General features: G+C 46.3%; 2 protein-coding genes and 1 long non-coding RNA gene across 11 annotated transcripts; 2 read left to right on the top strand and 1 right to left on the bottom strand.

Annotated features, from left to right (window-relative positions):
- Nucleotides 1-6: 6 nt before the first annotated feature.
- On the top strand, nt 7-11211 carry LOC108502626. 2 transcript variants are annotated; one of them, XR_001876536.1, is made up of 6 exons: nt 7-318; nt 2937-3091; nt 4159-4319; nt 5168-5352; nt 8979-9365; nt 10067-11211. It is a non-coding gene; the product is annotated as an uncharacterized LOC108502626 (long non-coding RNA). The 2 variants fall into 2 exon arrangements; XR_001876535.1 differs by having other exon boundaries at nt 4087-4319.
- Nucleotides 3118-13064, bottom strand: LOC108502625. 3 transcript variants are annotated; one of them, XM_017825735.1, is made up of 9 exons: nt 13001-13064; nt 12767-12857; nt 11318-11471; nt 9191-9336; nt 7712-7888; nt 6927-7040; nt 5371-5457; nt 4341-4488; nt 3118-3906 (listed from the first exon to the last, which is right to left on the bottom strand). In XM_017825735.1, exons 1-9 carry the CDS (start codon nt 13009-13011, stop codon nt 3875-3877), a joined length of 960 nt encoding a protein of 319 aa, XP_017681224.1. In that variant the 5' UTR covers nt 13012-13064; the 3' UTR covers nt 3118-3874. The 3 variants fall into 3 exon arrangements, with proteins under 3 accessions (XP_017681224.1, XP_017681226.1, XP_017681225.1); XM_017825737.1 differs by lacking the exon at nt 7712-7888 and having other exon boundaries at nt 13001-13021; XM_017825736.1 differs by lacking the exons at nt 12767-12857; nt 13001-13064 and adding an exon at nt 11766-12389.
- On the top strand, nt 12567-22787 carry LOC108502623 (solute carrier family 35 member E2-like). 6 transcript variants are annotated; one of them, XM_017825732.1, is made up of 9 exons: nt 12567-12673; nt 16285-16810; nt 17263-17398; nt 18130-18257; nt 19017-19137; nt 19468-19521; nt 19812-19884; nt 20447-20592; nt 20820-21063. In XM_017825732.1, the coding sequence occupies exons 2-9, from the start codon at nt 16486-16488 to the stop codon at nt 21061-21063; spliced, it is 1227 nt and encodes a 408-aa protein (XP_017681221.1). In that variant the 5' UTR covers nt 12567-12673; nt 16285-16485. The 6 variants fall into 6 exon arrangements, with proteins under 6 accessions (XP_017681221.1, XP_017681220.1, XP_017681217.1 ...); XM_017825731.1 differs by lacking the exon at nt 12567-12673 and adding an exon at nt 13114-13217; XM_017825728.1 differs by lacking the exon at nt 12567-12673 and adding an exon at nt 13171-13275 and having other exon boundaries at nt 20820-22787.
- Nucleotides 22788-22828: the final 41 nt, after the last annotated feature.

The raw sequence follows: 22828 nt of genomic DNA, 5'->3' as shown, positions 1-22828 counted from the left end.
GCAGTCTCATGATCATTAATTACCCAAACTTTAGCATTTTTCAGTCTTGCTGCATCGGCTGGTGAAGGAGTGGGCAGGAGCTGTTGCAGTTTGAGTCTTGCAGTGGAATTAGTTTCCTGGTTGAGGTGGGATTTCCTTGGAGACGGAGTGAGGAGCTCTGGTGAACTTTCCCTGATCGTCTTACGTTGTTTCTGTGGTCCAAAGTGGAGGTGGGAAGTGTGTTCATTCCCAGACCCTGCCTGGCCTCTCGTCCTCTGATGGTGTGAATAATGTCTCATCCATTCTGGGTGCTGCCCTAGTCTGATTCATTGAATCCAGGTGAGAGCACTTTGCCATAAAAGAGAAGCAAACTCTTGGTTAACGATTCAAATCACAGTGAAAGTGTGTTGGTAGAAACGAACACTCGGTTTGTAAACGCTGTAAAATAGAATATTGGTTTGATTTGGTCTAAACAGACGGACTTTGTGGTACCTGGGAGAACATCCAGGTAAGCTTTTGGGATTTCTCTTTCACTTGAATCTGCAGTAATTGCTTTATCACTGTTTTTGAAGCTGCTTACGGGTTTGCTGGGTGGAGTATCCAGTTATTTGATAACTGTTTACTTTTTGAACTGTAGAAGTGTCAGGCTTTTTTGCTTTGAAACTATTTTATTTAAACATGCAATAATTGAGAGAAGGAACAGGGTATGGGGAAATGTGTGGTGAGGTGGAAAAGGAGTGGAGTTCTAGGCACACTAGGAAGTGGGAATCATTTTGCAGAGGCAAGGTGAAATGATTTATGAGCCTTATCTAGTATTTTTTTAAAGATAAAACTATATTCAGCACTTTTTATTTATGCTTTTTATAATAGTAAAGCTATTCTTGACTAAGTGGCCGGACTTTTGATTTTCAGAGTGCACAGGTCATGGAATCTGTAATCAAAGTGTACTGAACTACTTTAGATCTGCGTTAGGGGTTGGCTTTGAATTTATTCTTTCCATTTATCACCCACTGCAGCTGCACTGCTGGCTCTGAGGCTGCTGCAGTTTTGCTTGGGGAGGGTTCTCCCTGCTGAGGAGGTTTTTGGGTGTCTGCTCAGCCAAGGCAGAGCTGACTTGGGGCTTGATTTTTCCTTCCAGAAGCTGCCTTGATCCCAGTTATCCCAACTGCTCTGTGTCCAAGCACGGCCCAGGCTGTGCTCAGGCATCTCAGACTTAGATCTGAGTGTACAAAGTCCCTGGGCAAGGCTTTTAATCCACGGGCTGTAATTCCCAAACCGTAATTCCCAAGCAGGAGAGGGAGGCTGAGCAGCAACTGGGGTTTTCATGCTCAGCTGCTGTCACGTGGGTGAATTTTTTGCTCAGAGCTGAACCAGAAAAAAAAAAAAAAAAAAGCTGTAAATGCACACTCGGTTCGTTGGCAATAAAACCTCGTTCTGCTGATGTAGCTCATTCGAATTAACTCGTTGAAACTGTACTAAAAAAAAATAAAAATAGGGTTTTGCTGATTAGGAGTTTCTAAACCAAGGGGTTTGTGGGTGTCCCTGTGCCCTGCAGATCCTTTCCAGTCTACAAAAAGGGCCAAAATGGAAGCTGGGAAATGAATTTGGGTTTTTTTTTTAAAAAGTTATTATCCTCTGGTAGAAATTGAAGTCATTAACAACTGTGTAGCACGGAATAAAGCAGTGTACTGAATTTTTAAAAGCTGAAAAATCCTGTTACATATTGTTAACGCATTGAGAACTCGTTTTGAATATTGTTGAAAACGAATATTTTTCAATCCTTTCAATAAAATCTTTTTGTAAAGTTGGCTTTTGTCGAGCAGCGCTTTGACTGGGGGAGAATATCAGATTAAGAACACACACACAGTTGTTTGGAGAGCAGATGTCCAGGGTGGGCTTTGACACGTTGTCTCATGGGACAGGGGCATCTGTTTTACTAAAAAACACCCAGGGCTTTTCTGAGGGTACTGTCTGATAACAGTCTGGGCTCAGGAGTTTCAAAAGAAATGCTGGGTTTGCTGTGCAAGTTGAAACAGATCTTGTGTATGAGTAGCTGGGCTACATTAACTGTGTTTTTCAAGGCCCAGGGGTAGAAATACAAGGGCAGTGATGCCAAATAACCTCTGATAATTTGGATAGCAAGATGAAGATTGAAAATGCAGTTTAATTGCCTGTTGTGTCCTTGGCTTTGCACGTTCTGACCAAGTTCCAGACCCTTCCTCCCTGGAACTTGTCACTAATTGTGTTTGAGAGTCCTTTGGTTTCCTCATTAATGTGTCACCCCTTCCAGCAGGTGCTGGACAAGTGTGAGGAGACACCTTGGGCAGGTGATGGAGCTGCTTTGGAGTTCATTTGTTTTACAGGGCACCTTACAAAGGATTTTCCATCTTCTCCTGCCTGGCTGGTGACAAACTCCTGCTGTCCCTGGCCAGAGCAATAACCCCCATTGCTGGGACACTGACACTCAGTATGACATAAAACTATTTATTACTCTATTTATTGCATAAAACACACTTTCTTCACCTAATTTTGGCCAAGTCCAGGCTTTCTGCAAGGTCAGAGCCTTCCCTTGCTGGTCCTGCTGCACAAAAGGCCTGAATGTGCTTGACTGTGTTTCTCCATTTCAGCAACAATTCACAGTCCCCCTGACTTGTGAAGTCACAGCCATCAGCTGCTGCTCTGGCAGCTGGGGCCACACAATCCAACCCCTTCATGCCCCCCTTGGGCCTCCTGGAAAGTAGATTTGATTCAGGTTTAGGAGACTGGGATGAGAAAAATACAAATTTTTTAATAGGGCTTTCGAATTTATTTTATATTTGTATTTATAATAATTATAATATATACCTACATATTTCATTTATTTAATTTTATATTTGCATTTGTTTTATATATGTTTTATATTATTTTTTAATTTTGTATATGGGTTTTTTTAATAGTTTTTGATATAATCCTTGCAGATTTCCCTGATCAGCTGCAATCCATTTTTGAACCTGCTTTGTGCAGTGTACAAGATAAAGATGTGTCTGAGGAGGACTCTGATGGTCACAGCACATGTGAATTCCAGCCCCTTCCCTGCTTGGCTTGTGAGATTTCCCATTGAATTCGTGCTGTTGTCAGTGAAATAATTAGCCACACACACACTGTGCTTGTACTTTATTTAAAAATAGCCAGTAGTTAAAGGTTGCAGTCAATAAAATAGCAAACTTTAAATTACAGTATTAAAGGCTTGTAACAGTCCCCCTGGCGTGGGATGGCACGTTGGTTAGAGACACTGGAGGGGAGCAGGAGATCAGAGTGAGCTGCTCTCGGGTGTAGCTGGGACTGAAAAACAAGTAACTGAAATGTTCTGAAGTCAGAGGAGGAAGAAGAGCCCCAGGCAGGGAAGAGCTGTCACCAAACACCAGCAGGGCTTGGCCTTTCCACCATAAAATCTGAGCTGAGCAACAATGGCAGGACAGAGACACCCAGACCTGGTGTATGGGGGGTGCAAAGTCACTGTCACTGGGGCTGTGCTGGCCCAGGAAAACACCTTTACACCAGCAACACTCTGCTCTGTCACTGGGGCTGTGCTGGCCCAGGAAAACACTTTTACAGCAGCAACACTCACGTGCACGTCATGAACCTCCCGTGGTTACAAAGAGCAGGAAAACGAGGAGTGGGAGATGCTCTGTCCTGCCAGAACTCCCCGGGGTGAGAGCACTGACTGCTCCTCTGCCCTCCAAGCCATCCCCAGCTGCCCTGCTGGGGCTCTCCAGCACCATCCAGGAATGTGTGGTGTTGTCCCCAGCCCCTGTGGAAGTGGCCCCTTAATTTCCCACTCAGAATCAGGTGCTTGGTCAGAGCTGCCCCTGCTGTGCCTTCACTCGGTGAGAGCTGCAGGGGGAGCACGGGGGGCTCAGGAGTCGATCCTTCCATAGGAAGAAAACACTGTGGGCAGAGAGGAAGGTCAGTCAGCACCAAGGCAATGCTCAGCAGTGCCCTTCCTGCCAAAGGAGGTCTGGGTTGTTTAGGATTAGGAGCTCTCTGGGTCCCTTTATCCTGTGTCTCTTTGTTATTATACAGCATGGTAAGAAAAATCACAGGTATCTGAGAGATTCTTCCACACAGGCCTGATTTTTTTGGATACCAGGATTCCTGGCAAAGTTGGCAGCAGCTTTAACTAGTGCCAGCTTTCCACAGGGAGAAACCACACATATTCTGCTCAAGCTTCTGAGCTTGGTCAGCCCAGTAAACCCTGAGGCTGCAGAAGTGCCTGAGGTCCTCAGAGATGTGCCTTTTACTGGGAGCATCCCTATCTTCCTGGCTCTCCACTGTGATACAACGGGCCACAACCTTCCCAGGTAAGTTTTTGAGGTACTTACTTCTCTCTCTCAGCCCCTGCCCAAAGCTGCGGTACACGTGGAGCAGGGCCCAGAACAGGACAGATTTAATGGCAACAGAAATGCAGGAGCCAGTAATGAAAGCAGCTTCCAGAGTGTAGGAATTCCCTTTGCCCCACTCCCTTATCACCTGCAGGAAAAGGGAGACATAAAACAATCAACACCCAAGACCTGGAAGCCACAAGATGCAATGGAGCACTGAATTTCTGAAAGAAGTGGAATTTGGGGGAAGAAAAAACCCAAACTGGTCACTTTTAAACTTAGTTTCCTGTTTAGATGATGGAGGGTAAAGTGTCCTGCTATGCTGTGCCAGATCCAACAGGCCTGGAGTAATGGGAAGGGCCTGGTTTGCCTGCACACTGTGACAAACAGAACCCCAAGGACAGGGGTGGCTGCAGCCCCGGGACTTTTATCCGTGTCAGGAGACTGTGGATGTGGAGCAGGAGAAACCCTGGCCACTGTCAGCATTCCAGCCCTTCCCATGGTGAACAGTCTGCTCTGCCCTTGCCCTTCTCTCTCCCTGCTCCTTTCACATCTTGTGGGAGGTGCTGGAGCCCCACTGGGAAAGGCTTTATCACAAAATAACACCCAGCACTGGACTTGGGTGGGCTTGTTTTGGCTACACCAGGATCAACAGCTGGGGGTGCTGCCTAAGAAATCCTTTAAAACATAACAGCTGAGGCCCTGGTCAAATGCTCTGGCACCACTTGAGGCCTCATGAAGGAAGGGAGGCATTTTTGAGGAGCTCTGTGTCTTGTACTGGAAGATTGTGTTGCATTTTTCCCTAATTATTCTGGACACTTTGCCAGAGACTTCCAGAGCCTCTCCCTGTGACTAATCAGTTCAAGATCAAGCTGAAATGGTTCCTGTCCTGAAAAATGGATCCTGAAGAGGCAGGATGTGCCTGCTGCCCTTTAGATTCAGCAGGAGGATGTTTTGGGCCCAAGGATCCAGCAGGGAAGAGGAGCCCTCCAGCCTTGCTGTTCCCAAGCAGGTGAGTTTGCTGCGTTACCGTGTACAGCAGGTAGATGAGATACACCACTTCAGGGACATTCTGGATCAGAAAAATCCACACCAGGGGCTTCAGCTCTTTCAAAATCTGTAAAATAAGACAAGACACACATACAACTCTATAACTTGTTGCTATATTCTCTGTAAAAGCTACAAACAGCTGATTTTTCAGTGGTGTTTCAAGTGTTGGTCAGGCTGAGTTCTCAGCTGTAACTCTGCTCTCCTGGATGTTTTTTTTTAGCAGGACATACAGTCTCTGCTTTCCACTGAGCTGGGCCAGGAGTGATGGTGGTTTTCCTTTGGGTATGCTCAGGTTTTTCTCTAAAACAAAGGAATGTTAACAGCCTGAAAGCTCCCTGTGGCTTTTTTTCCCCACCTTTGTTTCTACTTCAGGGAAGTGCAGGCACTGAGGACTGAAATGTCCCAGTAAAACGTGGGAGAAGCAAGAGGATTTCACTGTCAGGAGAACTCTGTTTCCCAATCCACCTTGGGACTTGGGAAAGAGGGAAGGGACTGCCATCCAGTCATGTAAAGACATGAGGCCATTTAACTGGAGCAACTCTTTCTTTTCTTACAAGGACAGAGCCTCTTTTAGTGCCTAAAGGCAACTCCAGGAGCAGCAAAGAACTTTTAATCTGTGAGCAGCAACTGCCCAGGTGAACTTTGTTTCTGATGGTGAGGGGAAAGTAGCTGAAAGGTTTTTTACATTTGTAATCCCATCAGGAAAACAGGCATCATTCTGATTAGGAGAAAGGTGATTCTGTGTTACCTGAGTTACCAAAGTGTTTTAAAAGCACAGTGCTTGGTGCTACCTCCATTTTTAGCAAGGAAAGCCACCAAAACAATTGGAAAGCTGTATTTCAGCTGCCAGGAATTCGTGTGAATGTCAAAGCAAACAGCCAAGGAGCCTAAAAAAAACATTCCCCCCCCCCCCCCCAAAAAAAAAACCCCTAAACTCCTTCCTGGTCATAAAAGACTCACATATCTGATGTACTTTGGCCCCGATTCTGCAATCATTCTTGGAACAGTCTCATGATTTCAGAGGAGGTTCAGTCTGACTGACGTGAAAAATGACATTTCAAGTTCACAAATCCTCATTTTAACCTGGACACTGTCCCTGAATTTTGAAGAAGCTGCCCCCATAAAGGACCACCCAGCCTTTCTGGTGTGGTTTCCTGAGGATTTGAGGCCTGTGAAGTCTCTCTGTGTCTGTATAACCCCAGTAATTTGGAGGACTGTTCCCAGTTTCACCCAACCTTGTCAGAGAGGTTTCAAACATGGAAGTGTGATCCTACAGGTTTCACTTAAGTAGGTGATCAAGGACTGAGAATAAAACTGTGTCCCTCAGACAGGAAGAATGACACTGTGATGTCACTCTCAGGTGAGGCACAGAGTTAGAAGTGCTGTTGGGGCTCTGGTTTTCTCCATCCTGGCTCCCTTCCCTTGGCAGAGGGGTGTGGAACGGGCTGGCTGTGGCTCCCCAGGCTGGGGGGAGTGCTCAGGGTGAGACCCTGCAGGCTCAGGGGTTGTTTCCCCGTGTCTCAGCTGAACACTCACTGCGATGATGCCGATGGTGACCTTCAGGCAGCCCCACAGGGCCCCCGTGGCCGAGATGATGTTGTGCACCAGGGTGATCTTGTGCAGGCTGATCAGCAGGATACACAGGCAGAGCTGGAAGGGGCAGAGATGGGGAAAAATCACGGCTTTGAGACCCTGCAGCCACCGAAAAAATACCTGGCACAAATCCCCACCAGCAGAAAGTCGGGCAAAATCTTTCCTTATGGAATGGGAAACCAGGACAGAGGAGCTTCCCTGTGTGCCACGATACCAACAACAAAGATGAAGCAAAGATAAGGCAGATAAAGCATAAGGTAACACAGTGGTAAAGAATGAAGGTGAACAAACTTGGGGTTCACTTCCTGTGTCTGTAACTTCAGTTGTTCTCTCACCCCACTGCCCTGTGGGGCAGGTTCCCCTCTCCCACCCCAGGATCACTTCCCCAAGGGTAGGACACAGCTGGGATGTTGTGCAGGAATAACCTTTCCTGTTTTAGGAGGCTCCTGTTTTAGGTGGGTTGGAGCTTCTGGATGTTACTGTTTTTATGGACAAACTTCCCAAAAGTAAGTTTCAGTTCTCCTTTTGTGCAGGACAGTGATAAAACGTGTTGATTCATTTTTATGGATTTTACCTGAGCTTCCCCATAGAAACCTGGAGATATGACCATTATTATACAGTAAGAGAGAGGCAGGATTGCTCTGGGGAGTTAATAATTAGCTCAGCTTGTCCAACTTATTACTAATAAGAGGGGGAAAAAAAAGGGAAGGGGGGGCAGAGCTGTTTACCTGTGCCTGGAGATCAAAAGTAAGCATGGAGAAGCAGAGGTTGAGCATGAAGTACTGGGACTGAAGGCTCTCCAGGGCCCCCCCCACCCGGAATGCCATCATGCTCTGGCTCTGGATGAGGATGATGGCACAGATGACATCGAAGGAGCCAACCAGCAGGATCAGCACAAAGCGGGCCTGGGGGGACAGAGACAGGGCTGTGACTGCCCACGGCACAACAGGGGCAGGGCCTGACCTGGGATGGTCTCACTGGGAATACAGGAGTGCAGCAGCAAGGAAACCAGGCTGCCCAGTAAGAGAGACTGGTTCTAGGCCTCCTGTTGGCATAAACCAACCGGGGGGAACCTTCCCCCCTGATTCCAGTGGGTTATTCCCAATGCTGGACCTGTTAAATTCCAGGAGACACAGGTTTTGTCTGGGCTGAATTTACCTTGCTGGCATTCACACTAAACCTCTGCTGCTTTAAAGGTGGCTGAAGTGGCAAAACTCCCTTCACAATTGCTCTGATGAGAGAATATTTACACTAGAAATGATTCCTGCTCAGGAAGCAGGAGTTACAGTAATTCAAGTTACTGTTAAGACTGGTAAAAAAGCCAGTCCTTAATAGTTCTCTTCACATCTTCCACAGCAGGCTTTACTTTGAGGTTCTTGTTTAATATATAAGCTGATGAGTTGGCTGCACATCTTAAAGTACCCTGCACCCTTTTGATGCCTGTTCCTTATTGACCCAAACAAACAACCCAATTTGCTGCAGATAAGCCTGTTTAATTATATGTACAATTGACAGATAAACTAAATTGGAAAATTCTTTGCTCCAGCCTCCTAGTTTGGTTGCCACCTCTCCTATTGAAGAATAATTTCTGGGTGACTTCACAGCAAGGAACTTCCTTCTCCCATTTGTGAGAAAAATGTGATTTAAAAGGAAGGACTTCTGGGAAGCACAGCAAGGGGAAGTTTAACTACAGATCTCAGTAAGGCACAGAATACAGTCTTTGTATCACATTTAATTGCTACGAATGCAAACAAGATAACCTGCAATGGCAGTATCTTCCCCCAGCCTGTTGTATCTTTGTTTCCCTGCAGCAGGTTCCCATAAATCCCATAAAAACACAAGGCTGTGTTTATGGAGCTGTGTCCTTGCCTATGGATTGGAGATTCCAGGTTAAATTTATGTGACTTGAGGCCAGATGTGAAGCAGAGCAGGTGAAGTGAAGGGTGTTTTCTGCAGTAACCCTGTGCAATCCTTTGATATTTATGTTACTTCCAGATTCTGCCACAAAGAAACCCAGGGAGCAGCTCAGAGGAGCAGACCTGCAGCTGTGGACGTGCACACTTTGTTGTTCAACAGGGATTAACTCAGATTAACTGACATTTCTGTCAGCAGTGCCCTCACCACAGACATCCTGCCTTTCTACGGACGGGTTTTCACACCCAACACGTGGAGAAAGGAAAAATGAATGAAGACCAGGAGAGACTGACCAGGAGCTTTGGCTTTTGCTCAGCGGGGAGGACAGTGAAGTTGGTGATGGAGCGCAGCATCACGAGCAGGATGGAGAGCACGAAGACGATGAGCTCCTGGCGGTTCTCCTGCAGGATCCCCCGGCTCACATAGTACACACAGAACACTGGGGGGACAAGGCAAGGGCAGTGCCAGGTGAGGATACACTGAACACCAGCAAAACTCCCCAGTGTGCTGCATCTGGGTGCCAAAAACCTGAGCAGAACCACGGAGCTGAGGCTCCTCGGCCCGGAGCGCCTTTGCTCCTACCAAGGAGCCCGAATCAGAGGCTTAAAACACTCTCCCTAAGAAATTAAATAATCAGTTAGATTTTTAAATTCCTTGTGAAGTAACTCTCTGCAAATGGCAGTGTATCAGCCACCCACACTGGCAGCTGGGCTGTGTTAATCTATGAACACTACACTGATCATGTCCAATATTTGAATTAAATGAAGCAGCACAGTTTTTATTAAAGAACTGAAATGACATCATCTTCCCAGGGAGAGTAATTCAGGTGACTAACAAGCAGTTTACTACTCACACACACACACACCCCCCTCTGCAGTGTTGTCTGGCCACTGCACATGGTTTGTGTGTTGAGCTGAACTTGGACAGACTGGATTCAGTTTACTTTTATTGTGGAAATTTCGAAACACCCCACCCTGCAAAATAACTGCAAAGGCCTGAGTTCTGCTTTTATAAAACACATCAACCCCCCCAGTCACCTGTCACAGTGAACTCTGTGCTGTTCTGGCAAAGCTTAAATAAGGAAAAGGCTTTGTTCTTTTATAGGATGCTCCTGCAAACACTGGGTCCTTCTTCCCACAGCCAAAGTAACAATAGGTTTCTTTTTCCAGAGCGCTGCTTCCTGGATTCCACACGTAAAATCCCCCCCACTTTTGCAAGGCTGGGACATGGGGACAAAGTGCTGTCCAAGTCTTCAAAGGAACACAGTAACTTGAGTGTCCAAACAAACCTTCAGTGACTGAACTTCCTTTTCCACTGCTCTTAACAGGGACCGAGAGAGTGGAAAATGATTGGCAAATTACAGAGTGAATCACGGGATTTTTTGGACACGCTCTTGACCTCAGGAAGACCTCAAAGACTTAAGGCAGCATTTCCTTGTTTTGCAAATTCAGCTGCTCAGTCAGAAGAAATTTTGCACGAATAATTTGAAAATAAGCTCTGATTATCAAGCTTTTTGCAGAGGTGGCATATGCACATTTCTGAAATACAGGACACCCCCTTGGTTTTGGGGATGAATATTTCTCAACAGATTAAATCCCCAACCCCCCCTTAAATTAAATATCTAATTGTAAACCCAAGAGATTGTTACAGCCAGGGCATCTATTTTTCTTTAAAGAAACACCTGTCCTGTCAGTCTTTGTCTATCACACAGAAAACATGGTTTGGGGGAAAAACAGATGGGCAAGTGTGGCTTCAACTTCCCAGGTCTGTGATGGATTTAACATGAAGGTTCTTCAGGCTGTTCTAACATTGCAGCTTTGTGAGTCCTGTGTGAAAAGCTGCTCATTAAATCAGAGGTTTGGAATTAAAGCATTGTTGGGATTTGTCTAATTATAGAATCTGGAACAAAGCTATTGTCTTTGTTCCCTCTGGGTGAGAGCTGGAAGGCAAGGACTGTGTTACACCCACAATCTCTCCTTTTTCACACTGTTTTGGCAGCCAAGACCTGCTAAAGCCACTTCCTGAAATAGTTTATTATTTTCATGGTAATTTCTATTCGAGACAAATGGACCCAAGAATACGAAAATAAGTTTCTGTTGAAGCTCTCATTGGAAATATCCAAGGAAGTTTGGATCTTCCAGTGGGGGGAAAATATTAGACAAAAAAGAGATTTTTTTTTTAAAAAATGAGGTTCTTATTTTAATAAAATACTTCAGGTGAAGCAAAATCCTTGCAGGAACTTAGCACAGAGAGATGCCTTCACATTTTCTTGTTTGAGATCAGACATTAAAAAGGGAACTGGAAGGTTTTCTGGCACAGCTGAACATTCAGCACCTCTCACACAAGAAACTTCAGTTGCTGCTTAATTACACCTTGGGGGAAAAAAATGTATTTGTTTCAAAATCCCAACAGTTTCTTACCAACTCCAACCAACTGGATAAAGGAAATGGTGAAATCCTCCTCGGTCTGCCGGACCAGTGTCTCTATGGTGAGTCCTATGACACTCAGCAGAGACAAAATAGTGACACAGAAGTAGATCTTCACAGGGAATGAGAGCTCTGAACATGGCTTTATCTGGAAAGGAAGAACATCTCTGAACACATAACGCAGAATAAACCTGTTGCTGTTCCTAAAAAACACATTAGGGTAAATGAGGCAGTGCAGGGTTTTCCCTTGGGAAAAGGAAGAGAAATCCACCAACCGAACTGAAAGTCCAAAATTGCTGAGGAAGGGAGAAGTCTAACTTTATTGCATAATTAATCTCAGCCTAGACTGCCCTGGTTTATACCTCCAGCCTTTCTGCCTCACAAAGGTCATGGCATTATAATCCCATCTCCTGGCCTGGAGATTGCCAGTGCCCACACCTACCCCTGTCAGAGCACGGGGGTGTCCAGCAGGCAACATATTCCCAGACTTTCAGTTTTAGAGAACTGTAAATACAGGGTCGGGGTTCTCAGTGAGGTGAGGTCCTTATTTTCTTTCACTAAAATACTTCAGGTGAGGCAACATCCTTGCAGGAACTCAACACAGAGAGATGACTCTGCTCCCATCTCTGCTCCCTGTGAGCAGGGACAGGACCTGAGGGAACGGCTGGAGCTGTGGCAGGGCAGGGTTAGGTTGGATCTCAGGAAAGAAGGTTCTTCCCCCAGAGGGTGGTTGGGTACTGGAACAGGCTTCCCGTGGAATGGTCACTTCCCAAGGAATGGTCACTTCCCAAGGCTGCCAAAGCTCAAGGAGCATTTGGACAAGGCTCTGAGGGACAGGGGGGGATTGTTGGGGTGCCCTGGGCAGGGCCAGGGGTTGGACTGGCTGATCCCTGTGGGTCCCTTCCGACTCGGGACATTCCATAATTCTGTCACTCTATCAGGATGCTCGTTCTGTGACAAGCCTTGGAGGGCAGACACCTGAACTCCCCAGTCCACCTTAACATGAGCGCGGATTCGAGGCACGTTTTCCCATTCCCATGCCATTTGCCATTCCTCCCAGGCAAGGTAACAACGGGGACACAGGGACCCTGTAATCCCGGGAGGGACGGAGGGACCCTGTATCCCCGGCAGGGACGGAGGGAGCCTGTATCCCCGGTAGGGAAGGAGGGACCCTGTATCCCCGGTAGGGAAGGAGGGACCCTGTATCCCCGGCAGGGACGGAGGGACCCTGTATCCCCGGTAGGGAAGGAGGGACCCTGTATCCCCGGTAGGGAAGGAGGGACCCTGTATCCCCGGCAGGGAAGGAGGGACCCTGTATCCCCGGCAGGGACGGACTCCGCGGAGATGCCGGTGAGAGGGGCGGGAGAGGCGCCCGGGGCTGGGCCGAGCGCGGCGGGAAGAGCCGCGGGGGTGTGTGCGATGCCGCGGGGTGTCGTTACTCACGGGCCCGCAGGGCGTGGGGATGAGCTGCCGGTGTCGCGGGGTGAGGTTGGGCAGGCTGGGCAGGCTCGGCCCCGCCGGGCCCGCGGCGCCGCTGCGGGGACACAACGGGACGGTCACGGGGCCGCACCACGCACCCGCGGGGGGGGCCGCCCGCGCCCTCCCCACCCCCGGCACTGCCCCGCCGTGGGCAGCGCGGCGGGGCACCCCCCCCGCCGCGCGTGGTGCCGCCCGTACCTGCCGTCCATGGCCGCGGCCGCGCTCCCGCCCCGCTCTGACGGGACCTACATGGCTGCGGAGGGGCCCCCGCAGCGCTTCCGGGGGACACCCGGCACGTCACTTCCCCGGCACGGCCGGGGAGGGCTCCCGAGGGTCCCGAGGGGCGTCCCCGCCCCGTCCGCCCCCGCGGGCCATGGAGGGCTCGGCGCGGCGGGGGCTCGGCGCGGTTCTCGCTGTGCGTGTCCCCCGTGACCCCCCGCCCCGCTCCTTTGGGTCGTTTCCTCGTGGGTTCGGTAAAATGGCCTCCCCCGAACGGCCGCGGTGACAAAGGGGCGAGCCCGGGGCTCTTCTCCGCCCCGAGGGGCCGGTGCCCGGTGCAGCCCCGGCGGGGCGGTGCGGGGCCGGACCCGCCTCCCCGCCCGGCGCTCCGGGCGCGGCACGGGAAGGGATGGGATGGGTGGTGGCCGCATCCCGGGAGCCGCATCCCCCGGGGAGCCGCATCCCGGGTTTGCCGGAGCCACGGGAGCGGCGGCGGCGTGCGGGGAGCCCGCAGGTGCCGGGCGGGATGCGCTGAGGGAGGGAGGGCGGGCAGGGAAGGAGGGAGGGCAGAGCGGGCGCTGATGGAGAGCAGCATCCCCGGCCGGCCCTGGGAAGGGGGATGTGGGTGCTGGAGGTCTCTGGAAAGCCCTTGGGCCCGGAGGGGCGGGCGGAAAGGCCGCGGTGCAGCTCCTGTGCCGGGGATGCTCGGGATGCTCCGAGCCCTGCTCGGGGACTGGAAGGCGAGCGGGAATTGCCTGCGTGGGGCTGGTTCGGAATGGGCAGGGAAGGCTCTACGAGTGGGTGACCAGAAACAGCCTTGGAATGCGAGAAAAGCCTTGAAGCTATTTCAATCTTTTGGCATCCTCTCTGTGTGGGAGCTGTTAATAGTTTGGGTATTGTGCTTCCAGCCTGTGTCTCTCGTTACAGTGTAATGAAGCTGTTAATAGCCACAACTCGCTGAATTCTGCCCTGTTTGCTGTGCTGGGGGCAATGTTTGGGTGACCTCTTGTGTAACAGAGGAAGGGTCACGGACACGAGTCTGTTTTTTCAGTCATATTGGCCTTAAGCACTTGCAGCATAATTGAGCTTTAGTTTTTCTTGAGTGAAGCTGACTTCAGAGAGTTCTTTGTGGATGTGCTTTCCACCTTGACACAAGGTTGTTACTGGCAGTGTAGTTGAAGGTTGGAGGAGATACAAGGAAAAGGCAGTGCACGGTGCTGGTTCTTTTGAGCCGGAGGACTGAGGCTTTGTGTGTAATCCAAGAGAAACAACTGCCAACCACTGCCACGTTTTCAGCTGTTGGTAAACATCAGCTGCTGGTTGGCCTTGAGGGAGGAAGACTGAATTAGTTCCAGATGGAGAACTCTTTCAGCCCGTTTAGGCTTTCCAGATGATTTAAGCCAGCAGGTCAGTAATTTAGGGGAGTAGTTCTGTTCTTATTTGCTGTTCTGCTTCCTGCCGTGTGTGGAATCAGCGATATCAAACCTGATATTCCAGCGCTGCCGAGGGTGGGAGTTTCATGGTGCTTGATTGCTTTTGGTTTTAATTGACTTGTATAAACAGAAAAGATACTGAAAAAGCTGTGCTAACCAACTATTTTGAATGTAGAGGGGCATTTTTTTAAGACCTGAAAAAGGAGGAGGAGCCAAGAATCCATTTTTCTTACCAAATTCTCTTGGAGAACGTGACTCCTCCTTCAGAGTTTTGTGTTGAACTGGGTTAACACAAGCACGGGTTCAACATGAATGTGTTAGAGGGTCTCATACCTTGGCTTGCTGCTGTCATGATTTCCTGGGAAAATGGAAAGAGATAAAGGAACGGGGATGGAAATCTTCAGTGCTTGGCTGTAATAACAGAACCAGAGAACGTGAGGAATGGAAAATTTCACTGTAAAGCAGCTGCTCTGACAGGAGATATTTAACTCTTTAGTACCTCTTTATGATTTATTTGAGATACCACATTGGGAAAAAAAAAAACCTGAAGAAAATAATGTGTCCTGTTCACATGCTCCCAGAATCAGGGCAGGTGCAGTAGCTCTTGGTACAACTCTTGTATTTCTCTTGCCATTGAATGTTGGTTGATGCACTGTACTATTAGGATCTCATTTCAGATGGCTTTTCCAAGATGTCCAGTAATTAACTTCCCCCACAAGAATCCCTTTTTAAGGCCCATTGTCTTGTCTGTCCACTAAATGTGCTTCTGGAGACAAGCATTTAAAATGTAATTTCCCCGAGTGCTTGTTCACTGAGGAACAAAAGAGCTCCAGCCCCTCAATTCATCTGCATCTGATTCATCCAATTTTCACTTGCTCGTGAGACAAAGGCTGCAGAAATAAAAGGGATAAATTCAGAGTGTGTTTTGATGTTGGAGATCAGCTGCTCAGGTGCAGTTTCTTTGTTTCTCAACACAGACTTTGAACCCCTGAGTGGCACTGGCTGACCCTGCCTGGCTGGGGAGGGATGAAGGTCACAGGGGGGGTTTTGGTGCTCTCTGGACTCTGCAACTGTAACTTGGCACATTTTGTGCCATCTGTAAAAGGAGAAAGCTCTAGTTGCAAATGATTTAATGCCTTTTTTCTGTCAGATCTAATAAAAAAGGCTTTAAGAATTATTGCAAGTACTGATATTGAACTGCAAGGTACAGCAGTTCTGTGTGGCAAAATAAGTGATGTTGCATTATTTACAAGTAATTAAATAGAGAACAAGTCTGCTTGGAAAGCTCTTGGACATATTTTCCTTCTTTGTTCACCTAGGAATTCACATTTACCAGGATAATTGTGTTTGTGATTACTGGGAGTTACAGTCCTTGATTATTGATTGCTTATTTGACTCGGGTTGATAACAGATTAATTAGTACTAAGGGTACAGGCTTCTGCCTGGATTTGCTGGGTTGGGAATATTTTTCTGTGGAGTGGTTAAAGAAGACCTTAGACTGAGATCAAAGACACTGGAGAATCAGGAAGAGGAGTTAGTTATAAGTGGAAAGGCCGTGTTGATGTCCTTTAAAGGAGAAAGAACTTAAACCCACCTGAAGTCTGGTGTGTGTGTGTACGTGCTATTTTAGAATTAGAAAAACCTCCCTTAGATAAGTTCTTGGTGCCTAATCTTGGTATCACGATATGAGGAGTTCAAAATCCAGTCTTGAAAGACTACACAAGTCTTTTTCTCTTTGGCAAAGCGCAGGAGAAGTGTGGTATCTCTGCTGCAGTAGGGATTTAAAATGTCACTCAGAGCATACATGCTTTTTCCTTCTCTCCCTCTTAGGCAGAAAACATGGAACAGGCCACATGAAGAAGCGCGCGGAGTTTATTTTTGTGCAAGATGTTCTTTGGAGGACCAAGTGCAGGTCCTTTCCAGGCCATGGGAGATGAAGCATTAATCACATGATATTTTTGTTAAGTCAAGTGCTGTGCTAAGTCAATGTTGATTCGGGCTGAGGACAAACATTAATTCCTTAAAGTCACCATGTCGACCGTGGCCAGCGCTCAGACTCCGGAGGCACCGAGTCCTTCGCCCCTGGAAGAGAAGCCAAAGGGAAAATCCCTGTTCCACCTGGGCTCCCTCTTTGCTCACAGGAGTGAGAAGTTTGTGATAGCTCGCAGTGACAGCGTGCCAGAGGAGAACGTCCTCAAAATCACCATCACGGAGACCACGGTCATCGAGTCCGACCTGGGCATCTGGAACTCCCACGCTCTCATCTACCTCACCTTGTGGTTCTTCTTCAGCTTTTGCACTCTTTTTCTTAACAAATACATCCTCTCCTTGCTGGAAGGAGAGCCCAGCATGTTAGGTACTCCTTTCCTTTGCACTCGAATGCCAGGAAGATATTTATATAGGATTTATTTGACTGGAGCAGGCTCCACAGGCACGAGGATTGTTGGGATCCTGGGCAGGGCCAGGAGCTGATGGTCCTTGTGGGTCCCTTCCAACTCAGGATATTCTATGATTTGACAGTACCAGATCCTCTTATATGAAGCTGAGGGACAAAGTGGTTCGACTGAAGTGAAAAAGGCCTGGTTGGGAGATGTGGGGAGGGATCTTGGGGCTGGGAACTCGTGAGCTGTGATTATGTTCTTTAAAGGGGTTTCTGACACTGTTCTTTCCTCCACTTGCTGAAAGATGAAACTTTGGTCATAGATAAAAGTCCTACAGGAGTTTGTCTGAGAAATTTTCTGAGGTTGCTTGATTTGTCGTGTTCCACCACCTTCTGACTGATTTTATTTCCCCTCTCATCCTCTTTAGGTGCTGTTCAAATGCTTTCAACCACCTTCATTGGCTGTATAAAAATGTTTGTTCCCTGCTGTTTGTACCAGCACAAGACCCGCATCTCTTACCCCCCCAATTTCATCATGATAATGCTCTTTGTTGGATTGATGAGGTAAATGGGTAAATATTTCCTCCACTGTATTTGCTAAAATTTCCTATACTAATATTTGTGATTTTTTTCTGAACAGGAGCTGTACTTTCATGGCTCTCTGCCTTTTTATTCTTGATTAAAAAGCGTTTGGAGAATTTCCCCCCACCCACAAAAATCACATTTTTGGCTACCTTGGCCTCCCACCACATTTACCTTCTTTCAGAACACACTTCTCTTCCCATTTACTTTCTTCCCCTTCTCTTTAGAGGCTGATGTTTGTTTAGTGCACTGGTATTTACCAGCCTTTTGCCTCAAAAGTGATCCAGGCTATTAATATTTATCTTTAAAAAGTCAATATTTGCTGTGTGCAGGGGTACTATCAGTTTATGGTCTAGGAGAGAATAAGAATAAATGATTTTGTTTCCTTTACGCCGCAAAACTGATAAAGAATAATCAAATAAGCGATAAATTAGATTAATTTAAGGATTTAAACTATGGTAAATATGTAGCATATCTAATTTACACTAAAGATGGATAACTGCAGATAAAATTTCTGTGGTGAATTACTGATTTTTACTTTTTCTACTGAGCCTAATTGAAAACTTTGGGATTATAGTGCAATTCTTTCTATGCTGGGTGTCTGAGGAGCTCTTAAAGCATTATTTTATTTCCTGCTTCACTTCTTCTGACGTTCTAAGTAATTTCTTAGGGTTTTTTTTTCCTTCATTTCTTCTCCTGTTCTTCTCCTGCAGATTTGCAACAGTAGTGCTGGGCCTTGTGAGCTTGAAGAACGTGGCAGTTTCCTTTGCAGAAACGGTGAAAAGCTCTGCTCCCATTTTCACTGTCATCATGTCTCGGATGATTTTGGGGGAATACACTGGTGAGCACTTCTCTGTTGCAATGGGATTTAGTTACTCTGGGGGGTTTTTTTTGGCCAAGGAGAAGGAAAGCCCACCAGAATATAAGAAATGCAGCTGGAAGAACCATTCTGAACTCAATAAGCAGAGTATGTGGGAGTAAAAAAGGGTTTGTTTCAATGGGGTGTTAAGTAATTTTTCTGTCGAGAAAACATTATTATGCCCTTAAATAACTGAAGTTCAGTGTGTTCCTCCTTTTAAAGACAATTTAAAATTCTTGAATTTCTTCCCTCTGATTTAAAAACGCCACCAAAAAAAGGCCCCAGCCCAGTGTGGTTTCACTGTGACTCCAGTGCAACCTCTTGGTGTTTGCTTGGAGAGACTTTGCTTGTCCCCAGCTGTCAGTCAGAGGGGTGACACAGTTCAGGTGGCTTTGAGGCTGGAATAAGGCAGAGGAAGAAGAGTAATTCAATCACAGAGTGAACAGAGAGAGTGGAACTTTCTTCTGGCATTTTCATATTTTTCATATTCACCAGAAAAACATGAAACCAAGAGAGTCTCCAGAGCATTTTTCTTCCCAGAGGAGATATTTTATCACTGAGTTTACTTCCCTGTTGTTTTCAAGACCCTCCTGCTGTTGTCTGAGGTACCTCTCTGCTTTTAAATCCTTTCACATGACAGTTGTTCTTTCCTTCAGCTAAAGGCAGAATTTCAACTTTCAAGAGTACCTGACATGCTGGAAATGCAGGAATCAAGCTGAGTTTTCCCCTTTTCCTCTGCAGGATTGCTGGTGAATCTCTCCCTCATCCCTGTGATGGGAGGGCTGGCTCTGTGTACAGCCACTGAAATCAGCTTCAACATTCTGGGGTTCTCAGCAGCTTTATCCACCAATATCATGGACTGGTAAGGGATAAGGAGAGCCGTGCGTGTGGAATAAAGGGATTTTCTTTAGTGTTTCTTGTAGTTAGTTCTGTACACTGCATTTAAATGTTGGTATTTAAAATGCATTTTAACAGGTGATACAATTTCTCTCTCATATCCAATAGCATCAGTGAGATTAAATAGTATAATCCTATTAGTTAAAAAAGACCAAACTCCTTTCTTTAGTTGTAGAAAATGCATTTCCCCACCTGAAGGAAAAAAACTGTCATTATCAGGGATTGATTGATTTTTTTTTCCTAACTGAAATCCAGGTAAATGGTGATTTTTTTCAATTTTTTTTTTTTTTTTCAGTTTGCAAAATGTCTTTTCCAAAAAACTTCTCAGCGGAGATAAATACAGATTTTCGTAAGTATTAAAAATATTTCAGGTTTAATTATGGATGGGATTTGGGCTGCTTGTATTTGTGATTGCATTGCACCAGACTGTTTGCAGACAGCCTTAACTAAAATAATTTTATTGGGGAAAGGAAACTCCCCTTATATATATATGTGTGTGTGTTTTACCATGAGATAAAATGCAGGTTTTGGTCTTGAAAATATGTGCCCTCTCAGCCAGCACAAAAGGCAAACTCCTCTCTTTGCTTTGAAAAAGGAAGCTTTTAATCATTTTAATTAGCGTTTTTTTCTCCTTTGTAGAGCCCCAGAGCTTCAGTTCTACACGAGTGCTGCTGCAGTGGTTATGCTTATTCCAGCTTGGATCTTTTTCATGGTAATTGGAATTCACCTTTTGCAAGGGATTGGGGGAGTTAAAAAGAGAAGATTTTCAGCAAATAATGTAATGCAGACATGAGTTGATCCAAAATGCCCGAGTTTATCTCAGTATTTTTGAGACAAATATTGTCCAAGTGCATTTGAAGTTTTAAAGACTTGAAAACAAAACCTTACATATTTGTTGGCTTTTTGTCGATATTCACGTGGTGTACAGGAACATTAACTCTTTGAAAATAAAATTAAGCTAAAGTGAGTATAATACAGCAGGTTGAGTATGTATCCTTTAAATTGTGGCATTTCATTGCTGTGCATCAGTGTTCAAAAAAGCAAACGGGCCGAACACACTGGGAAGTTCAGTCAGATGAGAGCTGCTTTTCTGATGTATTTTAGGGGAAATTTTGTATTATCTGTCCTGTATGTTTTAGGTTTTGTTTTGCTGAAGTTTAAATGTAAAACTGTAAATGCTTCTAATAGGAATGAGTTAGGTGGAAAATCACTTCTGGATTTGCTTATAAACTAAACTCTTCAATTTCTTTTTTTTTTTTTTTTTTACTGTTTAGGATGTGCCTGTGATTGGGAAAAGTGGGAGAAGCTTCAGCTACAACCAGGATATTGTCATACTTCTCTTGATAGATGGAGTCTTGTTCCACCTCCAAAGTGTTACAGCGTATGCCTTGATGGGAAAAATTTCTCCTGTGACTTTCAGGTAAAACTATCAGGAGCACCATTTCACATCCCTTTCTCCTTGCTCAGTATTTCTGCTTGAGAACTGGGCAGGAGAGGGTGTGCAAAGAATTGAAGGAGGTAAATCATAGGACAGTTGGGGTTGGAAGTGGAGTTTGAGTTGGTGTTTGAAAAGAAAGGAAAACAGAGGTTTTGTGTGGGATTTGACAAAGGTTTTTTTTCTGACCTTGGTTTTTAATTGCCTTGCAGTGTTGCCAGCACTGTGAAACACGCCCTGTCCATCTGGCTCAGCATCATCGTGTTTGGGAACAAGATCACCAGTCTCTCGGCCATCGGCACTGTCCTGGTGACCATCGGGGTCCTGCTCTACAACAAGGCAAAGCAGCATCAGCAGGAGACCCTGCACAGCCTGGCCACCCCCCCACAGCCCACACAGGGTCCCACTGAGGACACAGAGCCACTGATTCCCAAGGATTTGGAACCCTATGATTAATATGGCCATTTGTTCTTCTGACCGAGTGTAACTCAAAGGAACTCGTCCCGAAAGGGGTTGTTGCTCCAGCTGCTGATGCTGTTGGGTTCCTTGGAGTTCAGGTCGAGCCCGGGGCCTGGAAGGATCCAGCAAGCCTTGCTCCCCTTGATCCCGGGACCTTCAGCAGGAAGGACCTGGGGAGGATCCAGTAAGCCTTGATGTACTGATCAGCTGATACCCCAGCCAGGACCTGGTGTCCTGGAACGTGCTAAACGTGGGCTTTAGTGTCTCTCCTTGACTGCAAATAATGACCGAGCCTGTATTAGTGAAAGAACTTCAGTGGCTCGTGGGAAAGCAATTCCTGCCTCCCTCCCCATCAAAGTAATGTGAAAACGTGGGCCCCTGGCTGTGTTCTGCTGGCAGTGGGATGGAATTGGAGCAAAACTGAAATTCCCGGTTGTTACTCCACATTTCCTGCATTTTGGGCACCAAAACCTGCCAGAGCTCAAGGAGCGTTTGGACAACGCTCTCAGGGTCAGGGTGGGATTTTGGGGTGTCCTGTGCAGGGCCAGGAGTTGGACTGATGATCCTTTCCAGCTCAGGATATTCTGTGATTCGAAGAGGGAACCCCCCTCTCTCCCCCACAAACAATGTATTCTGGTGTCTGTTTAGTTGGAGCAAACTCTGGGAATGAGTCTGTGCCCCAGAGCAGTGGTGAGCAGCTATTTCCAACAACAAATCTACGGATGAAAACTGATTTTTCTCCTAAAATTTCATTCTTATCATGCATTGACAAAACTGAAATGCAAGTATTCACACACACACACATATGTGGAGTGGTGAATTAAATACTTGCAGTTGCTTAGAGGTAAAAAACACTGAAAACTTCGGTGATAAAGGAAGCAGGAGCTCCGTATTTCTCTAAGAAACCATTTTAGTTTCTTGCATTTTATTATGCATTTCTGTTATGAGGAAATAAGTGGATGGTTTTTTGTATTATTTCTAAGAGCGCAACAAAACGCTGCCTTTTAGAAACTCAGGGTTATGATTCTGACCTGTGTGTAAAGTATTTGTGTAATTTCTGATTATGTAAATAATCTGAGGTATCTGTGACAGATGGAACAGAGGTCGCTGAAGGGAGGAACATTAACCATAAACTGAGGCAAATCTTTATTTCTGCTGCTCTTAAGTTTTCTTTTTTTTTTTTTTTTAAGGAAATTCTGTTTTGTGGTAGGTCAAAGATTAAATCTTAACTTTCCTTTTCGAAATTCTCAAGACTAGTAATTAGTTTTGGCAAAAAAAGCACAAGTAGCTACAAAAGCATTCAAATGGACTTTTTGGGAACATAATTAACAGTTCAAATGAGCGGATTTTAATAACTGCCACTCTTCTGGAAGACTGTAGCGTGGATATAGTGGTAAAAATAATTGCTAATAGGAAGTTTCCAGTAGAGTTCCTGTGAAATTTAGGCTCCTGGTTACATTTCCACTTGTGAGGAATTCCACTGGCTTTAGTGAGCTGTTCCTGCAGAGAGCAAAGAGCCTCTCTGGAGCAGCTGTCCCTGTTTCAGTAGTTTGTGCTTCTTTGGTGCCAATGCTCACTTCAGTTTGCATTCCCACACCTGACTGGTTGCCTGGGGCATATTCCCCTAAAAATGCCAGTTTTTCCTCATTCTGTATGTGATGTGTCTGTGGTATTTTGTTTCTTTTGTACTCTTGTCACTTTTATAAAAGCTGTGGACTGTGGCATGGAGCTCTGTGGGGTTTTTTGTTTGTTTGTTTGTTTG

The sequence above is a fragment of the Lepidothrix coronata genome, unplaced genomic scaffold (genome assembly GCF_001604755.1).
Source record: "Lepidothrix coronata isolate B3197 unplaced genomic scaffold, Lepidothrix_coronata-1.0 Scaffold122, whole genome shotgun sequence".
Lineage (NCBI taxonomy): Eukaryota > Metazoa > Chordata > Aves > Passeriformes > Pipridae > Lepidothrix > Lepidothrix coronata.
This window is presented reverse-complemented; position numbering and strand designations above follow the sequence as displayed.

Excerpts from the sequence above, each read along its gene's own strand:
- LOC108502625 (XM_017825735.1), bottom strand. Across the intron at positions 11,472-12,766 it reads TCCCCACGCCCTGCGGGCCC|ATAAAGCCATGTTCAGAGCT; the intron begins GTGAGTAACGAC and ends CTTCCTTTCCAG. Across the intron at positions 9,337-11,317 it reads TATCCAGTTGGTTGGAGTTG|TGTTCTGTGTGTACTATGTG; the intron begins GTAAGAAACTGT and ends TTGTCCCCCCAG.
- LOC108502623 (XM_017825728.1), top strand. The coding sequence starts at position 16,486 with ATGTCGACCGTGGCCAGCGCTCAGACTCCGGAGGCACCGAGTCCTTCG. Across the intron at positions 18,258-19,016 it reads GATTTTGGGGGAATACACTG|GATTGCTGGTGAATCTCTCC; the intron begins GTGAGCACTTCT and ends TTTCCTCTGCAG. Across the intron at positions 19,138-19,467 it reads TCCACCAATATCATGGACTG|TTTGCAAAATGTCTTTTCCA; the intron begins GTAAGGGATAAG and ends TTTTTTTTTCAG.